This window comes from Acyrthosiphon pisum, unplaced genomic scaffold, assembly GCF_005508785.2.
Source record: "Acyrthosiphon pisum isolate AL4f unplaced genomic scaffold, pea_aphid_22Mar2018_4r6ur Scaffold_21789;HRSCAF=24874, whole genome shotgun sequence".
NCBI classification, from domain to species: domain Eukaryota; kingdom Metazoa; phylum Arthropoda; class Insecta; order Hemiptera; family Aphididae; genus Acyrthosiphon; species Acyrthosiphon pisum.
The window spans coordinates 795-1,693 of NW_021771291.1; the positions used below are offsets into that span (position 1 = coordinate 795).

The following is an 899-nucleotide window of genomic DNA, read 5'->3' on the forward strand; positions in this document are numbered from 1 at the left end:
ATAATTAATGAATTGAAAGGCAACCATAAATCTCGTCGTTTAAATAAATTTGAAATTATTAATATCGGAGGAGAAGAAAAACTTATAGCACCCGTCGAAAAAGGTAGTACTAATTTACTTTATTACGTAAAAAATAATGAATTATATGATATACTAAATGAAATACACCTTAATATTGGTCACGGTGGTAAGCATCGAATGATGGCAGAAATAAAAAAAAAATACAAAAATTTGACTCAAGAAGTTGTACTTATGTATTTAAAATTTTGCGGACCTTGTCAAACAAAACTGTCATCTAAACGAAAAGGCCTTGTAGTTAAACCAATTATTCATTCAGAAATGAATAGTCGTTGCCAGGTGGATCTTATTGACATGCAATCGCAGGCCGATGGTGAATTTCGATTTATTATGGTTTACCAAGACCATTTAACAAAATTTGTTCAGTTACGGGCTTTAAAGTCAAAAACGGCCGAAGAAGTAGCGAACAATATTTTGGATATATTTTGTATTTTTGGAGCACCGGTAATTTTACAATCCGACAATGGGCGAGAATTTGTCAATAAAATTATAAACGACTTAAAAATTATGTGGCCTACGCTAAAAATCGTGCACGGTAAACCGCGCCATAGCCAAAGTCAAGGTAGCGTGGAAAAGGCCAATTTAAGATATACAAAATATGTTGATCACTTGGATGCAAACTAATAGCGTAAAATCATGGAAAGAAGGGTTGAGATTTGTGCAGTTAATGAAGAATAAAGCGCTTCATTCTGGTATTCAAAGGTAGTTTAAAATTAATATTTAGATATTTATCATTTTTTTTTGTCAAATTTTCATATTATAAAATTGTATTATTAACATATTATCGAAATACCTTTAGTCACCGTACGAGGCAATGTTTG

At 31.5% G+C, this 899-nt stretch overlaps 1 protein-coding gene across 1 annotated transcript; it reads left to right on the plus strand.

Annotated features, from left to right (window-relative positions):
* Positions 1 to 201: 201 nt before the first annotated feature.
* LOC103310697 (KRAB-A domain-containing protein 2-like) lies at positions 202 to 702 on the plus strand. Its single transcript, XM_008189837.1, has one exon. It carries the CDS (start codon positions 202 to 204, stop codon positions 700 to 702), a length of 501 nt encoding a protein of 166 aa, XP_008188059.1.
* Positions 703 to 899: the final 197 nt, after the last annotated feature.

Bases quoted from the DNA above. Each gene is read 5' to 3' on its own strand.
- LOC103310697 (XM_008189837.1), top strand. From the start codon at position 202: ATGGCAGAAATAAAAAAAAAATACAAAAATTTGACTCAAGAAGTTGTA.